General features: G+C 39.3%; 1 protein-coding gene across 9 annotated transcripts in view; it reads right to left on the reverse strand.

Annotated features, from left to right (window-relative positions):
* The window catches only part of cher (filamin protein cher), a 482,745-nt gene that overhangs the window by 256,184 nt on the left and 213,096 nt on the right, over window positions 1-13,465 (reverse strand). For all 9 annotated transcript variants that reach the window (XM_053771249.2, XM_053771248.2, XM_053771247.2 and 6 more), the window contains exons 4-7: window positions 13,022-13,149; window positions 2,897-3,035; window positions 1,768-1,856; window positions 1,187-1,338 (exon numbers count right to left, since the gene is read on the reverse strand). In XM_053771249.2, coding sequence (XP_053627224.2) covers window positions 1,187-1,338; window positions 1,768-1,856; window positions 2,897-3,035; window positions 13,022-13,149 — 508 coding nt within the window. The remainder of the gene's footprint in view (window positions 1-1,186; window positions 1,339-1,767; window positions 1,857-2,896; window positions 3,036-13,021; window positions 13,150-13,465) is intronic.

Raw genomic sequence — 13,465 nt, forward strand, 5'->3', positions numbered from 1 at the left:
CCATCAAAATACTCCTCTCCTACATGCAGGTTATTTGTGAATTGTTCCAGGCCTATTGTTGTGACTTTTATTCCCCTTGATAAAAGAAAGATGGGAGGTGACACAATGTAAGTGAACGCCTAATGATCCTTGGATCACCCTTTACTGCCCGTTTCTCAGTATCTGTACAACAACTGCATCCTCGTGAACATAGTAATGATCTCAAAATTGTAGGTCAGTTGTTAACTGTTCCATTACCATGAGTTATATTCTCCAGAAGTGTAACTTTAAAGCAAATGTATGGAGGACAACAAGTAATCCTTCTGTTAGCCACAATGTATGGAAGACAAGAAGTAATCCTTCTGTTAGCCACAATGTATGAAGGACAACAAGTAATCCTTCTGTTAGTCACAATGTATGGAGGACAACAAGTAATCCTTCTGTTAGTCACAATGTATGGAGGACAACAAGTAATCCTTCTGTTAGCCACAATGTATGAAGGACAACAAGTAATCCTTCTGTTAGTCACAATGTATGGAGGACAACAAGTAATCCTTCTGTTAGCCACAATGTATGAAGGACAACAAGTAATCCTACTGTTAGTCACAATGTATGGAGGACAACAAGTAATCCTTCTGTTAGTCACAATGTATGGAGGACAACAAGTAATCCTTCTGTTAGTCACAATGTATGGAGGACAACAAGTAATCCTTCTGTCAGTCACAATGTGTTATAATATAGTCAACTCTCTTATAAAGCTCCTCTATATATAGTGCAATTTTTCATAAATGCAACTGAAAAAAATACACCCAAAATTGAAAAGCTTGTGGAAAGGCCTTCATGGTTCATACTATTAAATTTTTGATGCCCTCTTTTTAATCACATTTATGAACAATTGCACTATACAGAAGAGCTTTATAAGAGAGGTGACGTTATGCAGAAAAAAGCAACCCTTCCAAGATGTGGGAAGGGTGTACATGTATATGAAATATGCCTACTGTATTTCCTCAGACTGACTGCACCTCTGTGAATAAGGATGTAAAATATTCGATGATAATAGCGAAACACTAGAGCAACGATTCAACTGAGCAATGAACAAATTCACGCAAATTTCTTTAATTTAAAAAACTGATATATAAGAAGCCATCAACAAGCCGACAGCAAGAAATGAAGTAATATTGAAATTCTTCAGCATCACCCAACTCACCCTTAGTAAATATATCAAAATATGTTGGTCTGTTGATGGTGACTCCCTCAGGTTCCAGACCTGGACCTGAGGCTGTGACCTTAGTGGGGTCACCTGCAAACCCAGACACATTGACCCGGAATGGTGATTTGGGGATCTCTCGTCCACTAAACCTGAAACAGTTGATAAATAGTAACTGTGGAAAAAGAAAAGCAGTTAAGCTGAAAAATATAAGAAACTCAACAAAATATCACAGCACTGTAGCCTCACAACACACTTAATTTGGTAATTATTCTAGATAATTGGCACAAAAATACTGTACAGCACTTTGGTCGTATTTATAGTTTCTAATAAATTCTATAGAAATCTAACCAATGTAATAATAGAAGAATTTATAATACCTTAATTTAAATTATCTAAATACAGTATATATATTAAAGAATCAATCAAACAAATTGTGAAGATTGCTGTTAAGACTGATATCTGGCATTATATAAATACTGCAACATATGCTAAAATGGAGAGCATGTAAAATTTCACAATTTTTTTTTTTACAATTACTAAATCACACATGGCACATTATTGACAAAAGAGAAACTTACTTGACAATGACAACAAAGTCGCCCTCACACTTAGGTGTGTACTTGCAGGTGTAAGTTAAGTTCCTGTCATTGTTGAACTTACACTCCAGCTGCCAAAGTATTGAAAAATATCAGCTCAACATTAACAATACATGGAAAAAATAGACACAAATGCAGTAAAATGCCATCCTTTATTGACTATGTTTCACCCACACAGTGGGCTTTATCACATCACAGATAGATCGGCCTAGGAAAGGAGTACATGAGTATACTATATAGTGTGGAGAGTCAGGTGGAGAATGTTAGGTAGGTTGGATTTGGGATGAATTTGCATATCCCATGCAGGTCAGTCTCAGTACAACCTACCTAACATTCTCTACCTGACTCTCCACACTATATATATACTCATGTACCCCTTACCCAGGTAGATCTGTTTGTGACTTGATAAAGCCAGCTGTGTGGGTGAAACAAAGTCAATAAAGGAACAAATTACATGTATACAGAATCTGTGTCTAATTTTCCATCATGTCGATATTTTATACCATTTATCTCCATTAACAACACATAATACTGCTCATGCAAGACAAACATCATTATAGAAAATATTCAATGAACCGGCTCTATCCCACCGAGGCAGGGTAACCCAAAAAGAAAAACAAAAGTCTTTCTTCTTAAATTTAGTAATTCATACAGGAGAAGGGATTTCTAGCTCCTTGCTCCCGGTATTTTAGTCACCTCATATAAAGCATAATGGTGTATGCAGTATTGTATTATAAAAATTGCATTAGTACTACTCACATTTTCAATATAGCTATCAGGCACTTTCAAAAATATCATTGGAGTAAATACATGTATATATATAACTGAAATTTTAACAATGAGAGTTAACATTAAACATAGAACAAGCTTATATGAATACTGTAGTAATATATTTTGATAAAGCGATTGGAATTTGAACCTGCAGTTTGAAAGGTATTAAATTATAAGCCCACTACAGTACTGTAGTAGTATAATGTAATAGACTGTCAGTTTCAGGACCACCAGAGCATGGGGTCAAATTCCAATCACTCCATTGAATTGTTTACATTTGTTCATTATAATGTTCAGCAATCAATAATGTGTGACAATATAAAATCGCATTTGTACTTACAGTTTCAACGTGACCATCTGGCGTTTGTAAGAAGGCTTCAACTTTTCCCTTTCCAGCACTAAAAGTCTCGATGGTGAAGTTCGTGGGTGCCCCGACCACTGGTCCCGAAGACTCTATACCCGGCCCATAGCATCGTACCCTGCCACGGCCATTATCAAACATTTACAATGTTTCTTCAAAACTTTATACAAAACAACTTCAAAAACAATATACTTCACACAAAAGGTTTTAATTAACCTAAAAATATTGATGTTTATCATGTGTTTTTAGCACGATGTCTTATTAACTCTGGATATATAAAAAAATTACAGCACCATTGCATTTAACAAACAGATTTTGACTTGAAAGCAAAAGCAAAGAAGTTTCAATAAGAGGAGCATTAAAGAGTATGTTACCAATTTATGTAATTCTTGTCACTCTTGATGCAGTAACAGGGGTTGTGCAGACAACACAAGTGTGAGATACAGTTTTGTAAGACTGGACTTGTACACATCAAAAACTAACAACATTAAGACTGTATGCCGATCCAAGTCCAAAAAGTTACTGTATATCCTTCCAATGAAAATGTAGACAAAAAGGTACAATACCATGACCGGAACAATGCACAAATAACCCGTATGTAGGAAAGAGAAACTTACAACGACGTTTCGATCTGACTTGGACCACTTACAAAGTCACAGTGTGGCTTCATAAATGGTCCAAGTTGAACCGATATGCCATCGTAAGTTTCTCTCTCCTATGTGTAGGTTATTTATGTATATAGCCAATTTTGTTTTCTAGTCCGGCAGGCCGGACTTGAGTCCTGGAGATGGGAAGTACAGTGCCTGCACTCTGAAGGAGGGGTGTTAATGTTGCAGTTTAAAAACTGTAGTGTAAAGCACCCTTCTGGCAAGACAGTGATGGAGTGAATGATGGTGAAAGTTTTTCTTTTTCGGGCCACCCTGCCTTGGTGGGAATCGGCCAGTGTGATAATAAAAAAAATAAAAAAATAAAATGTATATATACAAAAATATCCACAGTGAAAAAATAGTGAAATTCCAAGTGCTTTCGTGATTTCTCATATTATCAAGATATAGTCACTATTCCTTGATAATGTGAGAAATCACAAAAGTGCTTGGAATTTCACTATTTTTTTCACTGTGGTTATTTTACATATTGTGATATCACTTGTTTACTGTGATCTTACTGCATATGTATATATGTAAATAATTTGTGTGAATGATATTACATCCTATACTTGTGAGGTGTGTGACCAGAGTCAGCCAGTCCAGTTCTCCCAGAAGGTAGAATAACGGAGTCAAACTGTGCTAAAATAATATTTATATCTTTAAGAGAATGCAATTTGATCAGCAAAGTTACTGTACGACACATACACTATTATGTGTAATTCTCGGCTTTTCACAGGTTCGCTGTATGCAATGACCCAATTTCTATTGCTACTATTATTATTCTCATTATAGTTAATCCCTATTTGTGACAAATTTGCTCTTATGTTAAGTCTGTAGTTTACAAAACATAAGAAAAGTTCCCTAATTTAAATGGTGCTTGGAAATTCATTTGGACATTACAATATGAGTTATGGGCCTGGAATACATCTATCACATAAAGTGAGGGAAATCGCAAATACTATACGGTTGTACAAACAGCACAGTACTCTCTTCACATTCAGGAAAGATGTGTCAACACAGACTGTGAAGCCAGTATTTGAAGCTTGTGTTTCAATGTGGTCCCAGGAGCCAAGCTCACAGGTAATGCTAGAGTATCATACAAGAGTTGAAGACTCTGAACCCGGCTGTGGGTAGTGGGCATCAGTACCAATACATAATTCACAGTTATTAAATGTATGAATGCAAAATTCACTGATATAGGGTGAGTATAGTAAACTGCATTTATAGGTGAGGTTATTAATGAAATGTGGCATAAAAATTCATGCAACAAATTTGCTCAAGTCAATTGTGCAGTGAATATTTTATAAAAGAAGTGAACATGTGACCGTAGGGATAATCTACAATAATAAATGACTGTGAATTCATTGTAATTAGTGCCTTCTCTGGCTTTATGCACCACTTTTCTTGTTCAAATATATCTGCCTGCTGATAATAATAACAATAATAATCATTTTAATTTTAGCATGTTACATGTTTGTATAAAGGAGTATAACAACCGGGTGTACATGTCAAAAGCCCCTTTATATGCAGAGCATTTCAGGCAAACTTAAGATTAACTTAAGGTTAATAAGGCAATAACAGCGCAATAATTGCATTCTGGATATCAATACACGTTCCATCAAGCCTTGCAGTCGAGTCCTCCATGTACTGTATGAAGGCAAGAAAGGTGACATTTGAACAAGATACTCTTTTGTCAATATTTTTATTTGTAGCGTTAAAATCAAATTTATAATAAGAAACACAAGAAAAGGAAGATACTGGACATTTATTAATCCCTTGTTACTACTGTACAGTATATAACTTCCTTTGCTTTATGCAAATTTGTTATTATATGAGGCCCTATTTCTACTGGTATTGTATCTGCAACATACATTCACTCTAAGCCATCTGTACAATTCGCAGAAACATGATAAAGATTCTAATCATGACGAATTATATGTTTATGACCTGAAAGAACTATGATGGGCTTGGAACGCATGTACAGCATAAGAACGTAGGAGGCCTACAGTGTACATCACATTAAGTGCAAGAGCACAAGTGCAACTAATGTGGCATTTTATTGTGGCATTAGTTGAACTTGTGTCCTTTTACTTAACAAATTGTCGGTAATTCTAATAACATTAATACAGTGTACATCATGAACTTTCATCCTTGATGCGTAGTGTCTGTTTAGCTTTGTTATATTACTGTACCCTATTTAAAACCAAAAATTTAGATATTCTCCTGGATATTTCCCTAAGGAAATGTACTAATTATAAAGCTAATAATTACCCCAGAACGCTAATTTTTGCTCAGTGCAAACTGACGATCTTTTAGTTTGTTGATGATGAATTTTTATCAAACTGTGCATTTTTAGTCCAGTGCTAAGCTAGTTACCTCACATCACCAAGGGAACAGAACAAATCACAGTTAGCTATGTATACTGGATTTACGTATATTCAGGAAGTTCATTTAATTCACACAGAACATATAAAAAAAAAAATTCAAAATACGTGTCCTCTTTGTTTATTCTCATTTAAAGCAAAACTGCTTTGTCAACAAAAGTCAGATAAAAATTCAACAAATAATGTTTAAGAATAAAGTGGCTGCTGAAGTGCACTGGAGATGCACCAGACGATCTGCTAGACATATCAGTTAGCAGTACAGGGAGTCCCAAACTTATGAACCAGTTGTGCTCCTGGTGCTCCTGTTTACAAACAAGGAGTATGTAACTCAGGACCTATTTTCCTCTTTATACCAATACTACAAAGAGTGGTTATGTTTCATGTGTATGTAACCACTGACTGGCAATCGTAAAAATTTAATTTGACATTTCACATTCAAATGTGTTCATAACTGTGGGTCGCTGTGAAGTGGCGAATCGGATAATTTAATAACTTTCTGGAAGTCCCACTGGTATTGGCGAGTAGAAAAATTTAACTGGTTCCTAAAAGCCTCGTTGGTAATTGTAGATGTTTGTAACTCAGGGTATTCGTAAGTTAGGGATGCCCTGTACACTGATGAAAATTGTTATCCAAGGAGATGAGAGCATCACAGTGAACAAAAGCCTCAACTATGTGTTATGGGACTAGCAACACCTCCAAGCTCAGGTAACGTGCGGAAGCTACCAGTCAACGCCAGCCAAGAAAGGATCCTCTAACCAGTCTATGTTAAACTTCTTATTATTCCACTATGTAATAAGTTAACATTATTGCACTATTTGACAAGTTAACATTATTCCACTATGTGACAAGTTAACATTATTCCACTATGTGACAAGTTAACATTATTCCACTATGTGACAAGTTAACATTATTCCATTATTTAAAAAGTTAACAGTATTCCACTATGCGATAAATTAACATTATTCCACTATAAGTTAACATTATTCATCTATGTTACAAGTTAACATTATTCCACTATCTTGCAAGTTAACATTGGCTGGCAACAATACAGTTACTTACATTGGGTTCCCTGACGGACTGGAAATCATAAGAACACACTGGTGATTCACATACTTAGAGCAATACTTCACTAGTACAGACTACGCTTTATAATAAGGAATACTAGAAAGGCTTAAGCATTTGTAAAGAATCTATAAATAAACATGAGCAACACAGCCATGGAACTGGAAATGAAGCTCAACGCCTTTTGGACTACTGATACTCATTTGGAGCTTGTAATAAGAGGGAGTGGAGAAATGAGGTAAAAAACTATTGGAATCTGTCAGCAGCTTAATGGTTGCTGCTTTTGTGACAGTAAGCTGCTGTTGACCACATTTTTCTGCCTCCTATTGCAAGCTCCTGATGAACTATGAATAGTCGGAAAGGCCTCGGGCTTCGTGTCTACCATCCCCATGGCTGTGTTGAAAATAAATAAACAGATATATATATATGTAAGATATACATACATATACTGTACATATGCTATATATAAAAAGATATACATGTATTTACTACTCTACATATAAAGATATACACTACAATTCAAATTTCAATACTACAAAAGAGTTCACTTTCTTGCAATTCACCATTTTTTAATATTTTTACCTTCTAAATTTCTCCATCTTATCCTGACCTAGTATTTAAGCATTTAAATTAACTCTTCACTTGCCTCAAACTTTCATTCACTTGCTTGCAAGACCAGTTTTATGATTTTAAATTTTCAGGTAATTGCAGGTAGTAGTAACTACTGTACTTAAAACAAGGTGTTTTTGTATATAAAATGCTTTTATCTCTTTCCTGACTACCAGATGGTACCAGACTAGTTGCTGGGGGGAAGTTCTTAATCAACCTAGCTGATGCAGTGTCAGATAAGTATCATTATTGATGGTATACATCAATTATATAATTATTGATGCAAGGTAAGATTTTTGTTGGGATTTTTAACCAGGATGCTTAGCCACCCAGGATAAACTGAGAAAGTCAGTGTCAATGAGGACTGTCTGTACTGATGGATTAATTATTGACATCAATTATTGATGCAAGACAAGATTTTGTTGGGATTTTTAACCCAGGGAAGGTTAGCCACCCAGGATAATCTGTACTGATATACTGATTATTACTGATGGCATTTCATACCATCAGTAATGATAATGAGCCAAGCCATGTTGCACACTCTGGACTGCATTCAGTAACACCCCCCTAAACAGCCTAATGGGTCAGACCATCCAACACAAGGCATGGTCTAGGACCGGGCCATAGGGAAAGAGTGTCCATTGTAGGATTCAGCTACAGGTAACCTACAGGTATATATCATGTCACATACATGTTCCTAACACATTCCTGGCTCTGGTCTAAACACCTACACCGAAAGGCTAACTAAAACAAAAACAAAAAAAAAAAAAAAAAGATGAAGTCCTTATTAGAAATAGAGTAATGCTCTTCAGGAAGGAGTGTTTTGATGCTAGTCAAAGGCTCTTGATACACAGAGTTGGAGCTACCCTTCCTTTCCTTGGATCAAACCAAGCTGTCTCTCATACCATGGGTGCTACATGACCTATGTGGATGTACAGCTCCCCCATGAATAATTAATAATAATAATAATAATAATAATAATAATAATCACTATTATAATAATAATTACTATTAAAATAATTATAATTACTATTATAATAATAATTACTATAATAATAATAATAACCATACAGAAAGGATAAATAACTGGACGATAAGGTCAAAAAATACTGTGACCGATTTGGCAAGAGAAAGTAAAGGAAGTGTCTACTAGTGAAGGTGGTCCACACACCTGCAACACCATATTTATCTTATACTTCTACTCATTAATAAACATTTTCTTGAGTGACCATTATGTTGTTCACAAACCTCTCATGTTATTGACAAACACACACACACACACACACACACACAAACATACACATACACACACACACATACACACACACACACCAAAAGACCCCACCCGCGACATTCCCAACGCAACTGAGCAACCTATACTCCAACCCACTCACTGTTCCCTCTGCCACCAACCCCCTTATCACAAACCTCACCCCAACAGCTGTCCCTTATGGGCATTCTGACCCCACCCCCATCAGCACATACCCCACCTACACCACAGCCCCATATAGGCCCCCACCAAGGCTCTCCCTCCCCCAACCCCAATACACTTGCATGACCACAATGATAGAAAAGAAACTAAAGGTTTGGTACACAAATGCGGATGGAATAATGAATAAACATGAGGAGTGGAATGAAAGAATCAGTGAAAAATCCCCAGACATCATAGCAGTCACAGAAACAAAACTCGCTGAGATAATAACAGACACAATCTTCCCAACAGGATATCAGATCCTGAGGAAAGATAGAAGGAGTAGAGGGGGAGGAGGGGTTGCACTGCTCATAAAACACCAATGGGGATTTGAGGAAATGGAAGGCATGGACATGATTGGAGAAAGAGACTACATTGTAGGTACAATTCAGTCCGGAGAACATAAAGTAGTCATTGGAGTGATGTATAACCCACCACAGAACTGCAGGAGGCCAAGAGAGGAGTACGAAGAAAACAACAGGGTGATGGTGGACACACTGGCTGAGGTGGCAAGAAGAGCTCACTCGAGCAGAGCAAAGCTACTGGTAATGGGCGATTTCAACCACAGGGAGATCGACTGGGAAAACCTGGAGCCACATGGGGGTCCCGAAACATGGAGAGCAAAGATGATGGATGTGGTACTTGAAAACCTCATGCATCAACATGTCAGGGACACAACCAGAGAGAGAGGGGAGGATGAGCCAGCAAGACTGGATCTTGTGTTCACCCTGAGCAGTTCAGACATCGAGGACATCACTTACGAGAGGCCCCTTGGAGCTAGCGATCATGTGGTTCTGAGTTTTGACTATATAGTAGAGTTACAAGTGGAGAAGGTAACAGGAACTGAAGGGGACAGGCCAAACTATAAAAGGGGGGGACTACACAGGTATGAGAAACTTCCTGCAGGAGGTTCAGTGGGACAGAGAAATGGTAGGAAAATCAGTAAACGAGATGATGGAATATGTGGCAACAAAGTGCAAGGAGGCAGAGGAAAGTTTTGTTCCCAAGGGAAACAGAAATAATAGGAAGACCAAGACGAGTCCTTGGTTTACCCGAAGGTGTAGGGAGGCAAAAGCTAAGTGCAACAGAGAATGGAAAAGGTACAGGAGGCATAGGACCCAGGAAAACAAGGAGATTAGTAGAAGAGCCAGAAACGAGTATGCGCAGATAAGGAGGGAGGCCCAGAGACAGTATGAAAACGACATAGCATCGAAAGTCAAATCTGACCCGAAACTGCTGTATAGCCACATTAGGAAGAAGACAACAGTCAAGGACCAGGTGATAAGGCTGAGGAAAGAAGGTGGGGAACTCACAAGAAACGATCAAGAGGTATGTGAGGAGCTCAACACGAGATTTAAGGAAGTATTTACAGTAGAGACAGGAAGGACTCTGGGGGGACAGACCAGATGGGGACACCAACAAGGAATACACCAACAAGTGTTGGACGACATACATACAGATGAGGAGGAGGTGAAGAAACTGCTAAGGGACATCGATACCTCAAAGGCAATGGGACCGGACAACATCTCTCCATGGGTCCTTAGAGAGGGAGCAGATATGTTGTGCGTACCACTTACCACAATCTTCAACACATCCCTGGAAACTGGGCAACTACCTGAGGTATGGAAGACAGCAAATGTAGTTCCCATTTTCAAAAAAGGAGACAGAAAAGAGGCACTAAACTATAGACCTGTGTCATTGACGTGTATAGTATGCAAAATTATGGAGAAGATTATCAGGAGGAGAGTGGTGGAGCACCTGGAACGGAACAGGAGTATAAATGCCAACCAGCACGGATTCACGGAAGGCAAATCCTGTGTCACAAACCTTCTGGAGTTTTATGATAAAATAACAGAAGTAAGACAAGAGAGAGAGGGGTGGGTTGATTGCATCTTCTTGGACTGCAAGAAGGCCTTTGACACAGTTCCTCACAAGAGATTAGTGCAGAAGCTAGAGCATCAGGCGCATATAACAGGAAGGGCACTGCAATGGATCAGAGAATACCTGACAGGGAGGCAACAACGAGTCATGGTACGTAATGATGTATCACAGTGGGCACCTGTGACGAGCGGGGTCCCACAGGGGTCGGTCCTAGGACCAGTGCTATTTTTGGTATATGTGAACGACATGACGGAAGGGTTAGACTCAGAAGTGTCCCTGTTTGCAGATGATGTGAAGTTAATGAGGAGAATTAAATCTGATGAGGACCAGGCAGGACTTCAAAGAGACCTGGACAGACTGGACACCTGGTCCAGCAAATGGCTTCTCGAATTTAATCCTGCCAAATGCAAAGTCATGAAGATAGGGGAAGGGCACAGAAGACCACAGACAGAGTATAGGCTAGGTGGCCAAAGACTGCAAACCTCACTCAAGGAGAAAGATCTTGGGGTGAGTATAACACCGAGCATGTCTCCGGAAGCACACATCAATCAGATAACTGCTGCAGCATATGGGCGCCTGGCAAACCTGAGAACAGCATTCCGACACCTTAGTAAGGAATCATTCAAGACACTGTACACCGTGTATGTCAGGCCCATACTGGAGTATGCAGCACCTGTTTGGAACCCGCACTTGATAAAGCACGTCAAGAAACTAGAGAAAGTACAAAGGTTTGCAACAAGGTTAGTTCCAGAGCTAAGGGAATGTCCTATGAAGAAAGATTAAGGGAAATCGGCCTGACGACACTGGAGGACAGGAGGGTCAGGGGAGACATGATAACGACATATAAAATACTGCGTGGAATAGACAAGGTGGACAAGGACAGGATGTTCCAGGGAGGGGACACAGAAACAAGAGGCCACAATTGGAAGTTGAAGACACAAATGAGTCAGAGAGATAGTAGGAAGTATTTCTTCAGTCATAGAGTTGTAAGGCAGTGGAATAGCCTAGAAAATGACGTAGTGGAGGCAGGAACCATACACAGTTTTAAGACGAGGTTTGATAAAGCTCATGGAGCGGGGAGAGAGAGGGTCTAGTAGCAACCGGTGAAGAGGCGGGGCCAGGAGCTAGGACTCGACCCCTGCAACCACAAATAGGTGAGTACAAATAGGTGAGTACACACACACACCTCTCTCTCTCTCTCTCTCTCTCTCTCTCTCTCTCTCTCTCTCTCTCTCTCTCTCTCTCTCTCTCTCTCTCTCTCTCTCTCTCTCTCTCTCTCTCTCTCTCCCTCTCTCTCTCTCTCTCTCTCTCTCTCTCTCTCTCTCTCTCTCTCTCTCTCTCTCACTCTCTCTCTCTCTCTCCATCTCTCTCTCTCTCTCTCTCTCTCTCTCTCTCTCTCTCTCTCTCTCTCTCTCTCTCTCTCTCTCTCTCTCTCTCTCTCTCTCTCTCTCTCTCTCTCTCTCTCTCTCTCTCTCTCTCTCTCTCTCTCTCTCTCTCTCTCTCTCTCTCTCTCTCTCTCTCTCTCTCTCTCTCTCTCTCTCTCTCTCTCTCTCTCTCTCTCTCTCTCTCTCTCTCTCTCTCTCTCTCTCTCTCTCTCTCTCTCTCTCTCTCTCTCTCTCTCTCTCTCTCTCGCTCCCTCTCTCTCTCTCTCTCCTGCTCTCTCTCTCTCTCTCGATCTCTCTCTCTCTCTCTCTCTCTCTCTCTCTCTCTCTCTCTCTCTCTCTCTCTCTCTCTCTCTCTCTCTCTCTCTCTCTCTCTCTCTCTCTCTCTCTCTCTCTCTCTCTCTCTCTCTCTCTCTCTCTCTCTCTCTCTCTCTCTCTCTCTCTCTCTCTCTCTCTCTCTCTCTCTCTCTCTCTCTCTCTCTCTCTCTCTCTCTCTCTCTCTCTCTCTCTCTCTCTCTCTCTCTCTCTCTCTCTCTCTCTCTCTCTCTCTCTCTCTCTCTCTCTCTCTCTCTCTCTCTCTCTCTCTCTCTCTCTCTCTCTCTCTCTCTCTCTCTCTCTCTCTCTCTCTCTCTCTCTCTCTCTCTCTCTCTCTCTCCCACACAACTTACTTGCCAGGGTTGGTGCGAGGTCTGAGAGGAGCACCACTCTTGAGTTTACAGTTGGGATACTGGGACAGGTAAGTCATCATGGACTGCTCATCGATGCTTGGATTCACCATCTCCTCTGGTGTGATCAGCTGAAACACATATTATATATCATGAACTAATTACTGAAGATAGGACACCATGGTCAAAGAATGTAACTTTATTTAGGTACAGAAACACATAAATACACTTACACAGATTATCATACATAGTAACATATGTGTAAATTACAGTGACCTACTTCCAGTGGGGTCCTATTTCCACTAGGATCTGCACCTTTAGCTACAAATAGGTAATTACAAATGGGAACTTACAAGCAAAATATTCTCTGTATAAATATATAAAGCAGAAAATCATTTCTTTTTCTTTGCTATGCGCAGGTGTTCTCCACTCAATTACCTTTGAAGA

Source organism: Cherax quadricarinatus, chromosome 5, assembly GCF_038502225.1.
Source record: "Cherax quadricarinatus isolate ZL_2023a chromosome 5, ASM3850222v1, whole genome shotgun sequence".
NCBI lineage: Eukaryota > Metazoa > Arthropoda > Malacostraca > Decapoda > Parastacidae > Cherax > Cherax quadricarinatus.